General features: G+C 46.3%; 1 protein-coding gene across 6 annotated transcripts in view; it reads right to left on the bottom strand.

The window, feature by feature from the left end:
• The window catches only part of CCP110 (centriolar coiled-coil protein 110), a 425,941-nt gene that overhangs the window by 265,269 nt on the left and 137,916 nt on the right, over positions 1–22,756 (bottom strand). For 4 of the 6 annotated variants that reach the window (XM_069210241.1, XM_069210243.1, XM_069210242.1 and 1 more), the window contains exon 3: positions 4,079–4,210. In XM_069210241.1, coding sequence (XP_069066342.1) covers positions 4,079–4,210 — 132 coding nt within the window. Of the gene's footprint in view, positions 1–4,078; positions 4,211–6,018; positions 6,166–22,756 lie in introns of those variants that run through there. The other 2 variants (XM_069210245.1, XM_069210246.1) reach the window with 1 other exon arrangement.

Genomic DNA, 22,756 nt, shown 5'->3' with positions numbered 1-22,756 from the left:
GGCAAGCCCGTCTGTGCCTGTCCGGACCACATCCAGCGCCAGGACCCCTGGTCCCCAAGACCGCCACAGCAACCAACACCATTACACCACCAGCAACCTCCTCGCACTCAACACCGGACGAGCACACGCCTGCATCCTGGCCTCCCTTAAGAACACCCAGGGGACCCTTCACCTGCCGGAACTGCAGCTTCACCAGACTCCAAATCGCCAAACCCCCACAGAGCCAGACCGAAACTACCTCTGATGCATCCTACTAAACACCCGCTCCGCACATAAACACACTGTCGAACTCTGGGACCTGCTCGACACCTCCACCCCGGACGTCACCTTCCTGACAGAGACCTGGATGAACGCCTCCTCGGCCCCAGACATCGACATAGCCATTCCAGATGGCTACAAGATCACCCGGAGGGATCGCCCCAAAGGATTCTGAATTGCCATCGTCCACAAGAACACCATCAGGGTCACGACCTGTACCGACGACACCCTCAGCACTGCCGAACACCTGCACTTCCAGATCCACACCAACCCCAACACCACCCTCAGAGGAACTCTCATCTACAGACCCCAGAGACCAGGGACCACGGCCTCAGTTCTGCGACTCCATCGCCGACCTCGTCAACAAGCACGCCTTAGCCTCCGCCGACTACATCCTCCTCAGCGACCTGAACTTTCACCTGGAGAATAACAACGACCCCAACTCCACCACCCTAATCGACAACCTTGCAACCCTCGGACTCGGACAACTCGTCACTACTCCAACACACTCTGCCGGCCACATGCTGGACCCAGTCTTCTCCGCTAGACCCCACGTCCCCTTCAGCCACACCACAGAACTCCCATGGACCGACCACCGCTGCATCCACTTCACCTTCCAGAAACCCACCACGGACCACTGCACCCAACAGATCCCCCGCCGCAGCTGGAGCAAAGTCAGCCAAGACCAGCTGAACCCCAGCCTCGCCCGAAAACCACCACTGAACCCACCAATCCCGACCTCATAGCCTGCAACCTCCGGCGCTGGATCGAAGACTGCGCCAACACTCTTGCCCCGCTCAATAAACCTTCCAACAGAGGTGCCAACAAGAGAGCCAACTGCTTCACCTCGGACCTTCGAGCCTCCAAGCAAACCTGCCGGAAACTGGAGAGAAAGTGGCTCCACGAACAGACACTGGACAACCATGCTGCCTTCAAGAACGCCATCCGCAATCACCATCACCTCTTCAGATCTGCCAAGAAAACCTCCTTCAAAGACCGCCTGGACAACAACGCACAAAACAGCAAGGAGCTATTCAACATTGTGAAGGAACTCTCCAACCCCAGCTCCAGCACAAACGACATCCTACCATCACAAGACCTGTGCAACTCCCTCGCCGCCTTCCTCCACCACAAGATCACAGACATCCATGACAGCCAGACCACCCCGCCAACCACGGACTCCTCAGACTCTCCACCCACATTCAACTACGACCCCCTGCTCGTCTGGGCCAACATGAACGAAGACGACACAATCAAAACCATGAGCACTAACCACTCTGGATCTCCGTCAGACCCATGCCCGCACCACATCTTTAACAAAGCAAGCTCCAACATCGCACCCCACCTCCGCAAAGTCCTCAACATCTCCTTCGAGACCGCGACCTGCCCCGAGAGCTGGAAGCATGCTGAGATTAAACCCCTACTCAAGAAACCAATGGCGGACCCGTGAAAACTGAAGAATTTCCGTCCCATCTCCCTGCTCCCATTCCCGGCCAAGGTCATCGAGAAGATCGTCAGCAGACAACTGACCCACTACCTTAAGAAAACAACATCCTGGACCCATCCCAGTCAAGGTTCTGCAGCAACCACAGTACAAAAACCTCCTTCATCGCCGCCACAGACGACATCAGGGCCCTGCTTGACAACGGCGAAACACCGGCCCTCATCCTCCTGGACCTCTCGGCTGCCTTCGACACAGTCTGCCACTGCATAATACGCACACACCTCCACAATGCAGTGATCCGGGACAAAGTTCTGGAGTGGACCACCTCCTTCCTCTCCGGCAGAACCCAGAGCGTCCGCCTCCCCACTTTCCGATCTGAAGCCTCCAAGATCATCTACGGCGTACACCAAGGATCGTCCCACAGCCCTACACTATTCAACGTCTACATGGCCCCGCTCGTCCACGTTGCCCGGCTACACATCATCATTTCCTAGGACACCCAACTGATCCTCTCCCTCACCAAGGACCCCCTTACCGCCAAATCCAACCTCCACGAAGGAATAAAGGCGGTCGCCAAATGGATGAGGAACAGCAAATTGAAGTTGAACTCAGGTAAGACGGAGGTCCTCATCCTCGGCGCCAACCCCTCAGCCTGGGACAACTCATGATGGCTGACCGCTCTGGGAGCAGCCCAGACACCCACCAACCACGCACGTAACCTGGGCGTCATCCTCGACTCATTCTCCACGACCAAGCAAGTCAGCACCGTCTCCTCATCCTGCTTCAACACGCTCCGCAAGATCTACAGGTGGATCTCCACATATACAAGAAGAACAGTCACCCAAGCCCTCGTCAGCAGCAAACTGGACTACAGAAACGACCTCTATGCAGGAGCCCTGGCCAAACTCCTCAAATGACTAAAACTCATTTAAAACGCTTCTGCACGCCTGATCCTCTATGCCCGCTGCAACAGCCACATCACTCCCCATCTGAGAGACCTACACTGGCTCCCGTCAACAAAAGGATAACCTTCAAGCTCCTCACCCACGCACACAAGGCGCTCCACAACACCGGTGCAGCCTACCTCAACAGACGACTCACCTTCTACACCCCGCCCCGCCAACTCCGCTCAGCCGACCTCGCTCTCGCCACCGTCCCCCGCACCTGAAGAGCGACTACCGGAGGCAGATCATTCACCCACCTCACCACCAAGACTTGGAACACCCTTCCTTTGCCCCTACGACAGACCGAAGACCTGCTGACTTTCAGGAAGCGCCTCAAAACCTGGCTATTCGAACAGTAGCAGCACTCCCCCTCAGCGCCCTGAGGGTGGGTAGTGTGCTCTACAAATACACTAATTGATTGATTGGTCTTGTATCACACCATTATGTGTTAGTTGCTCCCACAAGAACTAAGAGGATATACTATACCAAGTTGCATAACACTTACTCCAATGTATTTTTCACCTGCCACTGCTGGCTGAACTTCTTGCAGCTCACGTTATGGATGTTTAATACATACTCCTATGGGTTGCTCCCTAATGCTCTTGGGTGAAAGCCAAAGAACTTAACAGGACTTTCTGTATAAAGCGAATTCTAGGTCTGTTTTCTACCTTACTACTGCTGGATTCCAGAGCATAATGTAAATGGATTTAAAATTCGGTCTCCCAAGGGTAGCACACATCACCTGTTCTCAGACGTTTCTCCTACGCACAAATACATGCTTGCTGCAACACCCTTTGAAAAAATTCTGCCATGTGACCACACTAAAACATTCTCACAGAGGCCAAACAGCTCATATACGATTAGCTATCCATGAACTAGCATTCAGTGCTTAAGTATCTTACCTCTCACTTTCGCCTGAAAGTCCTGTATAGGCACTGCGACAGAGGAGCACAACTCTGGTGCTTACATACTACCCTGATATACTACCCATATAGGCCACATGGAGACACAATTTTCCATCCATAGCACTCTGATGGAGTGGTGGGGGATTCATCTGCAAATTCACCTTTATTAGAATTATAACTGACAGTTGTTTAAAAGGAAAGCAAAGCTGATCATTATGTATCGCTGTTTCATGCGCACTGCAACAAACACCATTAATGCATAGTAAACACTAACTGGCAATTCGTTATTAAAATAATCTCACACCAATAACTGGATCCATTTAGATAAAAGCAAGATCACATAAAAGAAAAGTAAGAGGCATTTTTTCAATAGATGTAAATGTTAAAACAAAGTGGAGCTAATGAGGACTGAAACTAAGTTCTATTACAAAACCTGTGTAAAAAGTCAGTAATGCAAGAGCATGAATCACTAATTTCAACAATGATAAAATTATGAAATGAAAAAAAAAAAAATAATGTATATGTACCTGTACATTCTCCAGGATTTCATGGACCCGGCTCAGTAAAGCAGTTTTCTTTCGGTTGCTCTGTTTACTTGTTTCAAGCTCTTTTGCCTTTTGTCTGTACTGCCGCATTTCTTTTTTCTTTTCAAAATCAAGCTGTAAAATGCAATTGATGCATTAACATACAATGCCTAGCAATAAACCAACAACAATGCAAATTATCTGGATGCATTTCAGGTTTAGAACGAAGGTATGAATATGTAAACAATAGACATTTACCAAATGATACCTAAAATGTATCCGTATGGGCAGGGGGTGAACACAAACTTTGTACACCTTTACTATATATAAAATGGTACAAAATATCGATGAGTAACCTTTACAAACGGTTGAACCAAAAGAAATAAGAAACGAGCATTTAAAACAGTAATTATATTGGAAGTATACACGGCTGAGTCACTTCAAATTTTCCTAAACGCTGGTGAAACGAATGAAAATCTACTGCGAATAAAATTAAGAACTTTCTTTTCAGTAAATCGTTAATCACTAGTATTTTTTATTTAATATTGTGTTAAACGTTAGTTTAAAGAAGATGCATGGAGATATTGTTTCCACTGCAAGCCGCGTGACAAACGCGGCAAAGCAGAGCAGTGTCAATAGCCAACTATACATAAACTAGCAGAGTATATTGAGGCATGTGTGAACTACATGCTGTTAGAATGGAGACCAGTGACAAGAAACATTACAAAAACTCGGGCAGAGCACGACTCCTCGGCTTGCTGGCCACTGTGCTATATATTAAAACGACAGCAAATTGACGCATAGTGTTAAATAAAAGTAAAATACATCGCATTCTACATCTACGGAACCTTTCACAGCAGCGATTACTATTTTCGTCATTGTACTAATGTAATTTTATTTAATGAAGATTTACTCGAAAAATCCTCAAGTTATACCTAACTTTCTAGCCTTAGCGATTTGCGTCAAGCTGCAGAAAAATCCTTTAAGCTGCTAGAAGTCACAAACAACTCCCTGTTTTAAAAAAAAAAAAAAAAAAAACTTAATTGCAAAACCTATTGAATTGACAAATAGCTTGAATTTAAAAACATTCCACTACCGAATTTGGCTGCAGTCACAAAATAAGGATTACGAGATAGTTCAAGTGATTTAATCAAAATGGATTTACCGATTCTGATCTCATGGGGTGCTAATCACAACACGTGTGCAGGAGGTGGAGTTACACAACATGAGTGTCATCAAGGTCGTGGACGCATCTATGTAAACTGATAATGCAACACCTTCGTCCAGAGTGAGGGAACCTTCGGAAAGATCCACTCGGCGACTAAACGAACAAAAACAAGGGCATTAAAGATACCTTTCTGAGTCACTATTCTGAGTGCTAACCTTCATGCAGGTGGATCCGAATCACAACATTTTCTTCCAGGAGTAGGCGTATCTTATTCAAGAGTAAGTCAACTACTCACATAAAACACATTGTGAAACGGGCACATAAGACTACAGTTAAAGTTGCCATCAGACCGTTTAGGTCCTACTTTAATAACCTCTACAAAACCACCGATGGGTTTCCTCTAAAACAAGGAGGTATGATAAACCGGCACAACTACAAGTAAGCATTTTATTATGTCACCAGGCAAATATTCCCTATTGTACGATACAACCCGTCACGCGTTAGCATACCTCTATGAACAACACTATTACGTAGATCGGTAAATACAATTTACCTCAGGAACTTGTGTACTTCGAAGGTGCACGGCGCTGCGAATACGCGTCTTACCCAATTTACATATTTTGATTAAAGGAAAAAATAAACTTCATAAAAACCTCGTCGTTCGCCCCAAAACACAAGAACATCAGAGCAAGACTAATGCGAAGCCGTCCACTGCCAAACGTACACACGTTCACTGCTGGGGCAGGTGGAGGTCAAGCACTCACACGGTACCCACCTGGACATGAACACACACGGGCAGCATTGTAGGCGGAAAAGCATAATCTTTACTAGTGAGTTGTGCGGTCACTCGCCCCGTCGAGTACTACCGAAGCGAGCGAGCGTAAGCCGATGACTGTTCACTCGACAGAGCCACCAAAGATTCAAGGACAAAAGCCCTGTCACATGACCCTAGCGGCTGTTTGTTTGCTGATTGCCAGGGATAGTGAAGCCGAGAAGCGTCAAATGACATAACAGATCTGTTTTAAATCGCTAAGGTGATAATTAACATATTCATGGCTAGACCACGGGCGCTCGTTCAAAAACTAGATTAACTAGAAAACAAAACGCTGACCTGGAAAAACCAAGAGGGAGAGCGGTTCCTATACTTTTACAAAAAAAAAAAAAAAAAAAAAACTTAAGAAACAAATACAAAGGTGATATTTTTCACTGTACTTCCTTTGTTATAAAACTTGTGACAGTGCACCACGCCCTACACCTTTATTTCAAAATTAAAATTAAAGTTAAAGGTAAATGCAGTTTTAAAATACCGTTTTAAAGACTGGCAGAAAACAATTAAAGCACCGTCCACGTAGAGAAAAAGAAAGAAAAAAATCCCTTACATGGCGGTCCAGAGAATACAGACTACATATTTAACAAAGTGATTAACCAGAGTGTTGAAACCTTTGAGATTGCAATTTATATAGATAATACATAATGGGTAACTGGATGGTATGATACAATATTGCCAGAGGGTTTTAGTCATTAAAGAACACGAGGCCGAATGCAGAGTAGTTTGTAAATGTCACCATAACAGTAAAATGGAAATCTAGGAAATATTATATATGGTTCTAAACAGTACTCTCTAGGTCTTTTTAAATAGGTCATGTTTATTTGGGGATAGTTAGGTTGAAAACAAGTTTTTCGTGAAAATGCACCCAACACCAGCCGCTAAACGGAATTAGAATGATTAGGTGTTAACTTTTCTTGAATAGTTAATAAAACTATGGACTATATCAAGGGTCAGTAGAATTAACCGTAAATGGTTCTATTTTAAGTGGATCAAATTAATACTACCAAAAATGTGCCCCATAAGAAGAGTTTCTTGCCACACAATTTGGATAACCTTCCTGCATAATCCTAAGTAGCCCTGACAATGTTAAACCTCTATCCAGTGGTTTGGGGGCTGCCATTATGAAGTGAGATGTATTTCACAGGCAGCTGTGAAAATGTTTCCAAATTTTATGGTTCTATGTGAAAAATGACTTTTTATACCACAGTTTTGTGCAACAAAAGCACACACACACGTATGCAGACAAAAAAATAAACAAATGTTCAAGTGACACTACAGTAAAGCGTTGAAATGAGATAAGAACCAATGTTTAAAATAAGAAACCAGCTGAAATATGGTTATAGTTTTGTGAGCTAAATGTAACGTGTGCCCTGTCGTATACCCCCTGTGACCTCACATACTATATCACATATACCATGATAAACATAATAACTAATGACACCTTAGTGACATTATCGTTGTTACTATTATTCACAGTGATCCGTAAGCCCTTACATCAGTTTAAAAAATGAAGTTGTTAGTTTAGAGCTATAATCACCAATTTGAAGATACAAATAAAGTGATGGAGGGAACTCTTGAATTCATGTCAGTCACTGGTAATTAATTACCAAGGGTTGCCTCCCAGTCCCTCATTTTTCTTACCCACCATGCTACCTTAGATGAGACCCAGTCATATGCAAATCAGCCAATATGGTGAGTCTTAAATGCCAAGGCTGAAACTGGTCTTGGGTTACATGTGTTCTGGTTCAGAGATGCCCTGGGTTGGCAATTCTGACTGGACAGCTCCTATTAGAGCAGGACCAAGGCTGATTTGCATATGGTAGGATCTAATTTGAGGTGGCATGGTGGGCAAAAAAACAAAATAAAAACACAAAGGACTGAGATGTGTCCCATTTAATTACCAGGGGCTGAGATGAATTCAAGCATTACATCTATCATTTTCTTTGTATTTTTCATTATAGCCATATACAGCATAGCATTAATGTGTGAACATATATGAATGAACAGAATAGAAATAGTATAAACCCTCAAGGTAAGGATGGTTGTGTACGTTGAGAGTTATACAGTGCACTGTTTACAAACCAGAAAGGTCCCAGACACCATCTTGCCACCCCCTCGACTCCCCAATATGGAGATGTTGTGGCTGTGATTGAAGGGTTCAGTGTCATGGAGCTCATTGAAATACACTGTAGAGAATGCCATGTCTTGAGTCACAAAAAGGAGCACATGTAAAATGTGAAAACAGATTTTAGTCGCAATATAAATAATTTTTGGCGAAAATCGACTTATTTTAAGATTTTTGGTTCCTCAGGTGATTTCACCAAGTTCAAAACGCTGATCCTCTGCTGGTATTTGATGAACCATGCTTCCCAGAAAATGGTTCTCTCATGATTTTCTGACAGAAGTCACGGAGGGCACTGCAAAAGCTTAAACAAGTACATTTTCTATAAATACACCCTATCTTCCACAACCATGTCCAAAAAACGGATATTCGGAGTAAAACGTACTTCCAACAGCAGAAGTAGCTAGTCAGTTGATTTCCCCGTGTTCTCCTGCAGCTTACCACAGTGTTCCAATTAACAACTAGAGGGTGGACAGTCTGTATTTATGACAAATGTGTGGCATACCTGAGGAAGTCTTTTTTTAAATTTTTTTTATTGTTATTTTTTTGTCCTCATCTCACTAGCCCGTGCCATTAGAGAAAGGATCCATTACTCTTTGCCCCAGGTATCTAGCCCCCTAATATCAACGGGCCATTCCACCTGGCATTCTTTTCCATGGATCCCCCTATAACCTTGGCAAATCCTTCCCATCTCCACCCAGTATCCTAGATGGACAATAGGACTAGATGTACAGAAGGGGGGATCAGATATAATCATCGGACTTCATAACCAAACTAAACACCAATTAAGTAAGAATTTGACAAATATTTTCCCATCCCACCCAAAAAAACATCTCTTTTACTAATAGGCCGGGCTCTGTCCAATTTATATAATCGATCTATCGAGTTCTGCCACTCCTGCACTGTAGGAGGTTGTGAGCGTACCCAATTATGACAGATTTGCCGCCGGGCAATAAGCATCAAAACAAACAAAAGTCGTTGCTGTGATTGGGCGCTCAGATCACAAACTCCAAATAACACTAAAGCAGAATTCAATGTTATTTCTTCACAAAATATCTTATTTAAGACATTCTGCACAGCTTCCCAAAAATTAGCTAAGCCAGAACAATCCCAGAACATATGGATATCATCCGCATTTGTGCCTTTACATCGTGGACATTTTTTCTGGATTTTACCTATACGGGATAGCCTTACTGGAGTCCAATACACTCTGTGCAAAGTAAACAAATGATTCCTCCTCATTGCCGCCGATTTAACCGTGGTCCAAAGAATTGAGCATGACTTTTGCCACATCGATATTATAGCCATGTTTGGGAAAACCTCTCCCCATTTCTGGAGCAGGAGAGGGGGATCCTCCTCAACTGCCTCCATCAAGGCTTGATAGGGGGGGCGTGGCCAAGATGGAGACCGGAGCGGCAGCATAAACTGCAGCTCCGATCCCTGGCCCATACAATTATCCTGATTATAGCACTCTAGCCCCCCCTCCGTGGGGCGCGTGTGTCGCCTGGGGGGCCGTTCGGGAGCCGCGCCGCTGCCCGAGGCCGGGGAGCGGAGGAGAGGCGAGGAAACACTGAAAATTGCCACCATCCGTGAGACGCGGCGGGCGTCTGGCCGACCGCGTTCTCTTTCCGCCCTGTGCACACCGTAGGATCCTTCGAGCCCCGCTGCTGCTGCCTTTGCTCGATGGGACCGGAGCTGCGGACCGCCGGCGCCTGCGCCTCATCCGAGGTGCAGGGATTTTAAATTGTCCCGGGGGCCTGACTGGCGATAGCGGCGCCGCCGGGGCTCTCCCTTCGGCGGCGCCGCCCCTCCTCCCTCGCGACCTGCCGGAGCGGGTTTACCTGGGTGCCGGCTTTGAGGGGAGACGGCCGCGGGTGGTGCCGGTGCCCCGGCTCTCCTCCCGCTTGCCGGGGGCTGCCCCGGGCGTCGCTGCCGCCGACCTGGTGTTCACCGCCCCTCTTCCCTCGCATCCTACCGCAGCGAGGTCGACTGGACACCATTTACTGACGGAGACGACGGCGAGTGGAGCTGGAGTCCCGGTTTCCCTCCTGCTTGCTGTGGACCACCCTGAGCAACGCGGCCAGCCCGGAGGTCGGACCGCACACAAAACTCAGCTGCACGGCCAAACTGATTGCGACCGCCATTTTTTTTTTTTTTAATTGAAATTTACCCCGGCGGTTCAAACAAGGTAGCGGTGCATCCTGGAAGATACGGCACTGCATTGTAATAGTATACTGGAGGAGGTACTTCAAGACGTGGTCGTGCAGTGTGGCGGTTCAGTGTCGTTCTCACGCCCGGCGTGGCTCGTGGGTGCTGGCTTGCAATTTCAGGCCCACTGTTCCTATGGACGGGTGGTTTGTACTGGATAATCCGCTGTGATAGCCCAAATATGATGCCTTGACAAAGTCCGTTTCGCCGACGTGCAGCTTCCTCACAGCAGTCTCTATTATTCAGCTCCCCTTACACCAACGAATCGCGCCTCACCTCAGGAGGGGTGAGGTAACAAAGATAGTAATAAAGCGGACATCGGACCCGGTTGATTGCAAGAGGTGAGCCTTTCGTCAACTTTTATTGAGTCGCAGCAAGCTGTTGTGCTGGGTCTTCGCCCTGAGCCCTAAAACATCCGGTACAGCTATAACCTTTAACAACTCCGTAGTGGCTCGTCTTCAGCACAATAGCACCAGGAACCTTTATCAGTGTCATAACCTTTAGGCTGTGTAAGTAGTAGTCAACGCATTAGACTACTAATCTCTAATATCATTGTCCTGCCTCACCCGTCCTCAATATCCAGGCCTAACTGGTGTAACGCCTGACTCGGCTGTACACACCACTGCGTATTCACTTGTTGGTCTCGCGCCTTCGTATTCCTGCACCTACCAAATGGTCAAGCCAAAGACCCCACGTGCACCCCCTAGCAAAATGGACCATACTACTTCATCCCCCTCAGAGGCCCACTCTACCACGCAAGTGACCTTGGAGAAACTGGAACTTACCCTGCAATCACATACTTCGCAATTCGATAAGATACTGTAAGCTATTCTAGACACTAGATCCACCCTGGAAGCTAAAATAGGCTCGGTAACAGAAGACCTCAACTTACTGCGCACAGATCAACGCGCTCTAGCAGACAGGGTGGCCGAACTTGAAAATGATACTGCAACTCTACCCAGCACTGTGTCTGATCTCAAATCGCAATTAGCGCACCTATCGTTAGATGTGGTCTCCTTAAAACGCAGAACTGAGGATGCAGAAAGTAGGTCTCGCCGCAATAATATTCGGCTGGTGGGATTCCCTGAACGTGTTGAGGGCCTTAGCACTGAATTATTCATAGAGCAATGGCTCACAGACACAATTTTCAAAGGCAACATTCCGAAGTTTTTCTCCGTTGAAAGGGCTCACAGGATCCCCGGCAGACCCCCCTCACCTGGCTCACAACCACGCCCGCTCATAGTAAGACTCCTTAACTACCGCGATAGAGATCTCATCCTACAGTTATTCCGCAAATCTGGTCCGGTAAGCTTCGAAAATGCGCTGATCTCTGCTTATCCAGACTTTACGGCAGAAGTACAACAGAAACGTAACTCTTTCTACCGTGTTAAGGCATGTCTCCGCAAACATAGTATCAAGTACGCGTTGATGTTCCCAGCCAGACTCCGGGTGCAGGACGACACTCGCTTTTTTTTTTTCACCACCCCGGAGGATGCCTGGACCTGGCTGCATGCCAAAGGTCTGGCTGACCCACCAGTCGCAAGCACTTGGGACGACAATAGCTCTTGCACTACTTCGGGCCGCAGACAACGGAAAAAACGTGGAGCTAAACCATCACCTGAACAGGCACAGTCCGAACGCTCCCGGCTCCTGCAGGCCACATCCAGCTTCGTAAACGCATCGCCCACTACCTCATCCACGCAAATGGACGCGGACCGGGAACAGGACACAAATTCGGACTCAGCGGACTTCACGCGTGGTCCTTCCCTCACACCCCGTGCAGCTGATGACATATGCTAAGCAATTAAGTTCCTTCCGCTTCCGTTGTCTGGATGAGCTGGTGTAACTTCCCGTCTCTCTGGCTGCTTGGAGGCAGTCGTTTGTTGCTGCCGTGTTTTCGGCTGCGGCGCGGGGCTCGCGGGCGGCCCCCGGGGGGAGTACCTCGCACTTTGAACCATGAGTAATTTGGGCAGGGTAAATCCATGCCCACACATCAATGCCCTCTGGCTCCCCCCTGCTCCATATGGACCATTCTTTCAAGCCGGCACTTGCCGGAAATGTTTATCTATTAGTAATTTTAGTGTTGTTATATTTCATATTAGAGTGCACCTTTTTATCTATTGGTTGTTTTTGTTACAGGCTAGTTAACTGTAAATGCGGCAGCAAACGTACATGTCATATCTATTATAGTAACATGATTACAGCTCACAGAATAGTGCTCATTGACTGTCAAGCCCTAGCGGGGGGGGCAACACAATACTTTCATACTGGGGGTAACGGATATCCACCCCTCCGGTTACATGACGGCTACAAAAATAACATGGCTACCCAAACACACCAAGGTATCTTGAAATATAGGGTACTCACATGGAATATTAGAGGCATGGCAACTCCACGGAAACGCCAAAGAGTTTACGCCTTTCTCAAGAGGCATCAAATACACATAGCTCTATTACAAGAGACACATCTTTCCAAATCTACGTTGGAAAGCACACGTTCAAAATGGAAAGGTCAATTGCATGGCACCATTTCCTCGTCTTTCGCCCGTGGAGCAGCCATTTGGATTGCTCCTGGGGTCCCATTTGCCACGTCTCGCGTACAGTGCGACTCCAATGGTAGGTACGTGATACTCGAAGGTACCCTTGATGGATCCCCCTTAGCCCTAGTTGCACTATACTCCCCAAATGTAAATCAACGCAATTTTTTATCTACACTGTCTACCGGTAGTCTCAGCGATCCCACACTAGAGTGCATATGGGGTGGAGACTTTAATAATGTTCTTGACACTCAAATGGACCGCTCGTTTCCCCCACTCGCCACGGCCCCTTCCAATCGTGCCGCACAAGCTCTAGTGTGCTGGGCATCAAATAATGGGTTGAGGGATGTGTGGAGGGTGAGCCATCCTGTTCACCGCGAATATTCGTACTACTCCCCCGTACATAAGTTACACACTAGAATAGATATGATTTTTGTATCCGCAACCGTAATTCATAAAGTATGCATGTCTGAATACCTAGCGCGCACTATATCAGACCATAACCCCCTCTGCGTCATAATGGCATGGGGTCACACGCACACGCGCATACCAACATGGCGACTGCAACCAGAAGCTCTTTTAGATCCCCCCTTCCAAACAGATATGTCTAAAAGACTAGCAGATTACTTTCTATTGAACAAGAATACAACCTCATCCCGCGCTATAGAGTGGGATGCCCACAAAGCGGTGATACGTGGACATTGCCTCACGGCCACGTTCGGAATGAGAAAAACACTCAAAGAATTACAAGATCTGGAGGTAAAACTCCGCAACGCGGAGAATGAGTCAGCCGGCGCAGAATCCACATTAACAACATTGAACTCGCTCAGAGTTGCCCATAGGGAAGCAGACAATAGATTAAGCAAACATGACTACAGACATTACATGGCAAGACAACACGCTGAAGGGGACAGATCGGGCAGACTACTGGCCTGGCTGACCCGCCAACCCTCGCAGCCAACACCCATAGGTGCAATACGTTTAAATCCTGATATCGTTGTTAATACTCAGACGGGCATCAACGATGCCTTTTCAACATACTATCGCACCCTTTACACAGCCCCTCCCCCTCCTCCAGAGCAGCACCTTGCTGACATATTAAATCCTGTCTCTCAAAACCAACTTATACTTGATAACATCGCTGCTCTGGATGGCCCCATTACTATTGAAGAGCTGCGTATAGCTCTATCCCAAATGGCACGCAGTAAAACTCCCGGCTCAGATGGGCTACCGGTAGAATATTTTAATTCCCATACTACCCATCTCCTACATCCACTCATGGAGGTATTCAACGAAGCACACCGTAATCTGCAGCTGCCAGATTCTATGCGTGAAGCTTTGATAGTCGTCCTCCCAAAAGCGGGCCGGGACCCTCTGGATGTCAAATCGTACAGGCCGCTCTCCCTACTTAATACAGATTGCAAATTATTGGGGAAAGTACTAGCAAATAGGCTCCTCCCCTACCTACCAAACTTGGTACACCAGGACCAGTCCGGCTTTATCCCTGGCAGAAGCACCTTCTTAAATATTAGAAGACTCCTACACATAATGCATGGTAACACAAATACCGAAGCGGTGGCCCTCTCCCTAGACGTCGAAAAAGCGTTTGATACGCTAAGTTGGAATTATCTCCTACGCACACTCAAAGCGTTCGGTTTCGGTCCTGGCTTCATCAGCTGGATCAAAACACTTTATTCCATGCCTATAGCCCGGGTCAAAAATGGCCGCACTATCTCCGAAGCATTCCCTATAAGTAGAGGCACCAGACAGGGCTGTCCACTATCTCCTGTACTATTCGCTATTGCCATGGAACCATTAGCAATTAAACTACGCAACAACGCACACATATGGGGCATTCCGGAATTGAACACTTATCACATTATATCCCTATATGCAGACGATGCCCTAATATACTTGCGCAACCACTCGGCCTCTATGGGTGCGGTGCTGCAGTTGTTGGACTCCTTTGCCCTTGCCTCTGGCTTGCACGTTAATTGGTCCAAGTCAAGTATCTTCCCTCTTACCTCTATCCCGCTTGATCGCCACACGGCACTTCCACAATATAAACTACCGTGGTCATACACAACCTTTAAATATCTAGGAGTGCAGATCTACCATTCTATCACAGATCTGAAAGAGGGTAATATCGACAGAGTACTCAGCTCCACCCGCAGCTTAATACCCTTTTGGAGCTCGCTCCCCTTGTCCCCCATGGGTCGAGTGGCAATTGCCAAGATGCTTATCCTTCCAAGGTTTTTATATTACTTCACTGCCCTCCCGTTGTGCCTACCACGCTCGTTCTTTACCAAACTGCAATCAATATTAACCGACTTACTCTGGGGCAAGGACAGACGCAGGGTAGCGCTGACCATAACACAACACTCGCAAGAGGCGGGTGGGCTGGGCATGCCTAATTTCGAAAGATACTACGCAGCAGCTCAATTGTCGTGGCTTTCCACATGGCTCCAGGAGTCTCCCTCTGCTGAAAGCACAATGTTGCAGACACATATAGCCCCGCAGAAGCTGCTGTGTATAATGCTGTCGGGCCCTCCCTCCCAAATCCCAAAATTAATACTGTTGGAAGCAGCTCGGTTCTGCTGGCGCAGATACATCCAAGGCAAGTCCTCCTCTCCCCCTTACTCACCCTTGCTACCGCTATTTCAATTGCCGGGCACTCAAATCCTCTCAATGCATCACGATACGCGGGAAATAAACACACTGAAGGCGAGCGATCTATACTCTAGCTCTGTAATGTGCACCTTTGCGGAACTGGTGTCTGCCGGAGTGTTCCACAACGGGGCCTTCTTGACATACAGCGCCATTAAGCGGCTACTTAATAACCTTTGGGGGGTCGGTGGCGCCGAGCCCCCCGAGTCCCCATTACTTACCATTATCCTGACCATAGGTTGCACAAAAGGCATTATAACTAAATTGTATAAAGCATTGATGGCGGCGGTTTGCACCACTCTGCCGCATGCTAAGGCACGTTGGGACTCTGTCCTCCCTTCGCCACTACCTCAAAAGACTTGGATCGCAGCTCTTGCAATGATCAAATCAATATCCCGTAATCCTCGCCTGCGATACACCCAATTCAACTATATTCACCAATCATATTTATCCCCAGCCCGCATCCAAAGAATATATCCGAGCACAAGCCCGACATGCCCAAGATGCGCCACTCCAGCAGCTAACTTTTACCATATGGTTTGGAGCTGCCACTCAATAAACTCGGCTTGGCTCCGCGTTACAGACGTCACAACAGACATCTCATCTCATACTCTGTCACCCACGCCAGATTCCTGCTTACTTGGCGTACGCCACCGCACCAGAGGGGATAAACAAATACATAGATTCATAGACTTAGCATTCGTTGTTTTCAAACGGCTAATAGCAACGCACTGGAAAGCACCACACGTCCCTTCCCACATGACCTGGCTCCGCGAGTTACATTGTCGCGCACAGGCTGAAGCCCAGACACTCCGCTCATTGCAACACAAAGGCCTCATACAGGAGGGCCCCGAGGTGTGGGACACATTTGTGGTGGCAATAGAAGCCAGGGATGATTTGTATCCCCCGTGAGCAGTGTATTTTACACACCCACCACATCTCTGGCTGACATTGTCAATACGACAATTACGCTGCCCTAACCTTTCTCACTCTCACTTACACCCGCCATCTATGCCCTCACCCCTGTCCACAATGTAATCTCGCGACACACTAGGACACCTTCTCTACGGTCAAATGTACATGCAACCCATACCTAGGTTATCTAATATTACTTCTGCCTGGTATCCTTTTAAACTCCGCAAAACATAAGTCACATCTTAGTTATGACCCCCGCTTTACCCATATATATTAGCCGGACTTCTTCTTTATTCTTCCCCCTCCACCTGATGTGGATTATCTACATTAGTAATGACATTAATAGCGTTTAGCTGCATCTTTAATTAGCAAATAGTTAAGCTCATAGTTTTCAAGCTGTAGGCTGTTTTATTTTTTTCTCACCTTAGCATGTTTATGCTGTCTAATATTTGCTCTCTTTGCTTGCCCCCTTTCCCCCCATTTTTTTTTTTTTTTTCTCTTCCTTTCCTCTTCCCTCTCCTTCTTCCGTTTCTTTGTAATATTATTGTGTGTTAATGCTGTGCAAGTGTACATAAGCCAGCAAATGGATCGCAGAAGTATTGACAGCCAAATTATTGTTGTGTGAATGTTTCGTTCAATAAACAGATTTTAAAAAAAATCAAGGCTTGATACCAAAACGCAATTTCCTTAGGTAGAGGTCTCTGAATTAATTTCTCTTCCCAACAAGATCTACCAATTTCTCCTTCTTGTAACGATTTAATCTAACTGATAGTACTTAAATTTAGAAATGGACCCCCCGCTCTCTCCAAAAATGTAGCCCATGGTGTCAAGTTCGTACCATCTATAATCTGTCCCCATCGTAGTACCCCACTCACTTTCAGTGGGTTTGATAGTTTATCAAGGAGACATACCGGGGTCCCAGGTGAATCCCAAATTGGAGCTAGTCCAGAATAGCAAGCGCCAACATCGCACCCCACCTCCGCAAAGTCCTCAACATCTCCTTCGAGACCGTGACCTACCCCGAGAGCTGGAAGCATGATTTCTCCTGCTCCTATGGAAGCACGATCGGCCTCAGGGGGCTCAGCGGTATTGGAACGGGATTCCCTGGAGAAGTGTGAGGCGCAGATGGCCCAGTTATCTACAATAGGGGGTAGTTTTTTAAGGGGCAGGGAAGATTCCTTGCCCGTACAGGGCCCCCTTTTCGAGTATAACGCCTCAGCCCTTGTGGAGCCCAGTAATGGGAGGGGGGGGGGAAGGGGTGTATGAGCTTTTGCTTTCCCTCACGAAGGAGATTTGGGAGAAGTTTGAGATTTCCGAAAGTAATCAAGCTAAGATATAGGAAGCGTGCATGGTTTTGGAGACTAAGATTAATCAGTTAACAGATCAGGTTGGCAAGGTGGAGGAGGCTATGGAGCAGCAAAAAAGCCAGGTGTTGGCCAACTCTCAAGATATTTTGCATCTTAAGCGTGGGGAGAAGGCTCTACAGGATAAATTAGAGTTTTTGGAGAAGAACATGAGAAGAAACAATATTAGAGTTCTTGGAGTACTGGAGGGTGCGGAAGGAGCGGACCTCCAGGGATACTTGGTTTCACTGATAAAAGACACAATGCCGGGTTTAGCACACCTGAAATTGCAGTATTCGTTGGAGATCAATTACTTCACAAGGAGGGGTCCTTCTCAGGCTAGGAGTTTAATGATGGACATGGCAACGAGCATGGTGGAGCTGGCTGTCCAGGAATCTGCTTGTACAATAACCCCAGTTGAAACTGACCTGTACAGAAGTAGAACAAGCTCCATACTGATGGCTCCAGAGCAGCCAGTCACAGCCATAGCCACTTCTAATGTTCTTTTGGCAAACAAAATTACTATCAAGATTACTATCTATTGTACTACTGTCCGTGCACTGTGCAACTGCCACCAAACACACTGCAGATAGATAAGCCTAAGTCATTATCTCTGGCTAACAAAGATACGGACTGCTGGATCATCAGGGCCAGCACTAGTGAGCAAATGTCCTTCTGAAACCATCAGGTAACTGTGCCAGGAAACTCACCTACCTAAGGAGGTGGAGAAAATGACTGTGTCAAGGCCCTAGGTGGCATGGTAGATCGTCTACTATTGGTGAGAGGGAACCTGGGATACACACCAGTTTGTCCTTAAAGCAGACATTCATAAGGAAACCATTGATGGTGAAAGAAAAAGTCAGATGTCAGCAACAACACAAAGCACTAGTTCCCTTGTTAAGTTCAGGATAAGCATGAGTGAGCAATCTGGGTCAGATGACCAGGTCCCTCTAAATCCCCAGGAAGGAGACAGCAAAACGGTAATTAGTGTCACCAGTGGGGTGGCCGACAGTACTTTCGAGATGGATAATAAAGCCCTGGGCCTTGGGTACGCATACCACGGGGGTCCTGGGGCAAAAATTATTATTTGCACGCAAACAGCTTAATGGAATCAGTATCCCCAAGTTGCCAGGTAACTCAGCTCAGTGACACGGATGTAAAAATTAATGTTACTGGCTCTATCTTTTCGGAGTCTCACCCAGAACAACCAATTCTTGCCATTATGCACACCATGTGCAAGATACTGGATCTCATGGCGAACAACTTAACAGCACATAAGCTTGAAGCTGGATGACCAAACAAGAATCCTGAGTGAGGTTTCATCAAGCATAACAACTGTTTACTCCTGTATGCAAGTAATGGAGTCTCCACTGTTAGAATCCCTCAAGAACAGTGCATTTTCGAGTGAAATTAGAACCTGATCAAAGATTGTTGCCAAGCTCACAGAACTACCAGAATTTATTAACTCAATATTAGAAGATTGTAAACAAACAGCGAGCAGAGGCATGCTTCTAGCAAACACGGACTAGCAGGAAATTAAAGTTTCCATCCTCATCCTGCAATGGGAGGCAGAGGAGCAAGGCCCTCTTATGGAGTAGGAAAAGGCCCCAGTTGTAACTGAGGATGCCCTAACAGGTGCATGTATCTTGGACGAGCAAGTCACCACGAGAACCCCAGTCGTAGCGCCTCTGAAAGCTGTGGTCAGAAAACAGAAACTCAGAGAAAGACCCAATACCTGAGGCAGCTACAAAAACAACAGTATTACAAAATTTGTAAGAAACCATCAAAGAAAAAACAAAGAAAGGCAAATCAATCTAATATTACTTCCTCAGTAGTGGAAATAACCCTCGCGTAGAGAGAGGGAAACATCAGAGGGAAAAATAGCATAACATCTCAATGGTTATAGCCAAGCAAAATCAACGTTGCCAGGTGGCATCCAAAAGTCAAATGAAACAAAAATTCTGAAATGTGAAGCATCATGTAGAGAGCATACCCACATTAAAATATTTCTTACAGGCCCCAGGATCGTTGACATCACTTCAGTAGGTCACACAAACATGGCACCATGCTTGGAGAATTCCCCATATCATTAAACTATTACTTTGGCAAGCAATGGGTCCATACATGTGCGTTCAAATGATCAGCTTGCACACATCCACCATGACACATCGGTAGCACCTTTCATTGCATATCCAGGGTCTATGGTAGATACCGAAGGCTGTGAACCGAAAGATCATGGAATCTCACCAGTTGTTGGCTCTACTGGGATGGCACCCTAACATATGGACATGGGAATAGGGCCTGTATAATAGTATTGACAGAGAAAGGAAGATCCCTCAGGGGACAGAAGTCGATATGGACAGAGAATCCATCTCCAATATTGTTGGCCTATGTGTAGGTCAAAGCGTCAACGTATGTGGTCGAATATGTTACCGCTGGAATGCTGCTGTCACTCTTCAAAAACAGAGAAAATAAACCCTATGTGGAAGCTGAAGACCAACATCCAGTAGCAACTGCAGCAGTCTCAAATTCACCAGAGATAGTTTATGACTTAAATTCACAACATGGCGGCACAGCTAGATCAATACACCTGAATGTAGTGCCAAGAAAAATACCCACAAGGGCTTCTTGCCATGCAGTACCAAACGAGGCAACTAGATCACCAGTCTGGCACATGAACAATTTACAGCGGTATGAAGCAAAAAGCACAGCTGCATGCACTATAAAGCCCAGGGTCGAGAGACTGAGTTTAGAGGTCAAAGGTGAAGCTGCAGTTTTAATATTTATGCCAATCTACTAATCAAGAGGCCAACACATCATTCTAAATAGGATAATTTACTGAGAGTCCTGCACTCTGTTCAAGGGCTACATCATTTGTCATCAAGTGATCTACCAGGAGTTGGTCTTACACATGCCAAACACACTGGAGAGGGGGACTCCACAATTACAAGGTCTGCAAACCAGCCAGTAGTAGACAGCATTTCTGACAAAAGCGAAACATTGGCTAATTGGGGAATACTAGTCCAGGAAGGTAGCCCAGAGCCTTACTCTAAAATATTCAAACTAGGGTAAACTGAGGTAATGAGGCATAATATTGGCGAACTATATAAGGCAGGGGTCCTTCTGTCAGCACTAGGCATTGCCAGTACCATCTCCAAAGAGGAAGCACGCAGCCTATAAATTAATATACAGCCGCTAAGTGAAAGCCTCAACCATTAACCTGTTTAGACCAACAAAAGTCAAATCAATAGGTGCCATCTAACCCCTGAGGAGGAATGGAAAGGTAATGCACTTCCCCAATTCCCACCTTGTGTCACTTACCTCCCATGGGAACAGGATACTGCAGTGAATCCTCAAGTCAGGTTAAAAGTGCTCAGTTGGAATATTGCTGGCCTAAAATCAAAGATGGATGACACGGACTGGGTGAACTTCGTTAAAGCAAACAGTATTTGTTATTTCCAAGAAACGTGAGCCCTAGACAAACTTAATACGGATGGGTTCACTGCGTTCCCGACAAGTGCCACAAAGGCAACAAGGGGTAGACCGCGAGGTGGCCTCACAATTTGTATCTCTACACAACTAAGTATTAACAGCCAAGTCTTCACCCAATTAATGAGAATCTAAAAAAACTGGTAATTTCTGCTGAACACTGGGCGTTGACCCTGATGAACACCTATTTCCTACTAGGCATGCAAGCCAGTTATCACAGGCAGATGGCTGAACTGGAAAAGCACATTGATATTGTCAGCTACAACTTGCAGTCCTCTACATCACTGAGCATGGTACATGCAAAACATCACACTGGTATGCAGGGATTTTAACACAAAAACCGATAACGCAATGGCTAATCTAGATGTGCTTCATATTTACCCTTTGGGTAAACCATCATATTCATGTTATTTGTTAATCCACAGTGCAAAGAGAGGGGCTGCAATTACATCTCTTGCGCTTAATAATGATCTTCAACCACTAAACGGAGCCATCGCCCTCTGATACGTCAGCTCACCATACCTTAAGTGGGGGAGCATATAGGTCTGATAGACTACATTCTGATTAATTTGGAATCTTGGCACCTGGTCGAGGACTTGAAAATCGAGCAGCTGATTGAGAGCAACCATAATCTTTTGACAGCCCACTTAATAATTCCACTGAAGAATCACTTGGTAACTATGCGTGTACCTGATCTCTGGAAAAATTCCTTACAAGTGTCCGTCAATAGAAAATCAAATGTGTGGGGCAGATTTCTGAATTCAAATCCATATTCAGATCCATACTCTGACAGAATCTGCATTCTTGTAGAAAAAGCTTCTGGGGTTTACATGGATTATAGGGGCCTAAATGATCCAAAGATAATTTGTAGGTCGAGAGTCTAATCAGTACATCAAAGGGGCGTAGCATAGGACAACAAGCTGGCAAATGGAACGTGGACCGGTTTGACGAAGAGTGTGGTAAGCTTAAACATGAACGCTCACTGGCACTGAAATCAAGGTATTCTGCTCCTGACTAGGAAGGTCAGCTGAAAGAGTTAAGGCAGAACTAGAAGTGCCTTATTAAGATCAAGAAAAGTCAAATCAAACTTAAGGCCTGGAAGGCGCTTATGGAAGACATAGGTCGAAAAAGCAGTAAGTGCTTTTGGGAGTAAGTATGGTGGGGAGCGCAAGGGACTGCCAGGCAGCTGGAAAACATCATTCCTTCCTACACTTGGTTTAACTATTTTTCGTCACTATATAGGCTCCTAAGCCAGGTTAGTCAGAGTCTCGGGCTAAGCACTGGAAAAGGATATACATCAAATAAATGCTCATCCATCAATCAGAAGACACCCAGAGTACTTCATGTTTAATTATGTCAGAGAGTGAAACAAAAAAGGAAAGTGAATTCTGCCAAAGGGAGCTA

This window comes from Pleurodeles waltl, chromosome 10 (genome assembly GCF_031143425.1).
Source record: "Pleurodeles waltl isolate 20211129_DDA chromosome 10, aPleWal1.hap1.20221129, whole genome shotgun sequence".
Lineage (NCBI taxonomy): Eukaryota > Metazoa > Chordata > Amphibia > Caudata > Salamandridae > Pleurodeles > Pleurodeles waltl.
The sequence above is the reverse complement of the archived record's forward strand: the minus strand, read 5'-3'. Positions and strand labels throughout refer to the sequence as shown.